The 902-nt window shown below is 32.8% G+C and overlaps 1 protein-coding gene across 1 annotated transcript in view; it reads left to right on the forward strand.

Moving 5' to 3' along the window:
- Nucleotides 1-902, forward strand: part of crb2a (crumbs cell polarity complex component 2a) — a 37,198-nt gene continuing 36,296 nt past the window's right edge. The window contains exon 1 of the mRNA XM_037691860.1: nt 1-67. Coding sequence (XP_037547788.1) covers nt 1-67 — 67 coding nt within the window. The remainder of the gene's footprint in view (nt 68-902) is intronic.

The following is a 902-nucleotide window of genomic DNA, read 5'->3' on the forward strand; positions in this document are numbered from 1 at the left end:
ATGGAGTTTGGAAAAGTTAATTTGAATCTAAGAACTGTCCTGCTGACAATGATGATGTTCAAATGGGGTGAGTAAAAACGATGCCCAATTATAATTTTTTTTACAAATCTCCTGATTACAGGAGGAAATTATTAAAACAACAAACATATAAAACAACTTTGTTAAAGTGCATACACTTTTTATATATTACTGCAGCAGTCGTGTAAGAACTCATTATTTAGGATTTTAAAAAACCTTAGTTAAAGAAAGACGACTGCAGGCAGGGCATTCAAAGATGTTGCAACTGATACAAGTGGCTGTTTAGAGATTTTTATTGTTAACGAAGAAAAGTTTTTAAAATAATTCAGTTCCAGAAAAACCTCATAAAAACTAGAATCTGAAATCATTAAAAAGTAGTTGCTTTAATTACAGAGGTGGTTATTGTAGACTTTTGCAGACATGTGTTTTGAGCAATGTTCTTGAACATTAATAACTAATGAGCAATCAGAAATATCTTTTGTTCAGGTCTGACACATGACTGATTCGCTATGAAAATACTCAGTCATGCGTACGCAGAGAACACAAAGAGGGAAAGGGTTTTTTTCATTACTGCTGAATGGAGGTATAGAGTTCACACACCGTCTATAAAGGGCACATTTTTCCAACAGCACCGGTTTATTAAAGTAGGGATTTTAGCCTTGAGCATATCTAAAGCTTATATTATTTAGTGTTTGGAGTCATTGTGAGAGCAGTGAACTCTTCACAGAATCAAAGAACAGTCATACGAAAATAAAGTTGACCCTGGTTTAGTTTAAGGTTTTATGTAATAGATGGATGGATGGATGGATTGATAGATAGATAGATAGATAGATAGATAGATAGATAGATAGATAGATAGATAGATAGATAGATAGATAGATAGA

The sequence above is a fragment of the Nematolebias whitei genome, chromosome 18 (genome assembly GCF_014905685.2).
Source record: "Nematolebias whitei isolate Nwh7 chromosome 18, NemWhi1, whole genome shotgun sequence".
Taxonomy (NCBI): domain Eukaryota; kingdom Metazoa; phylum Chordata; class Actinopteri; order Cyprinodontiformes; family Rivulidae; genus Nematolebias; species Nematolebias whitei.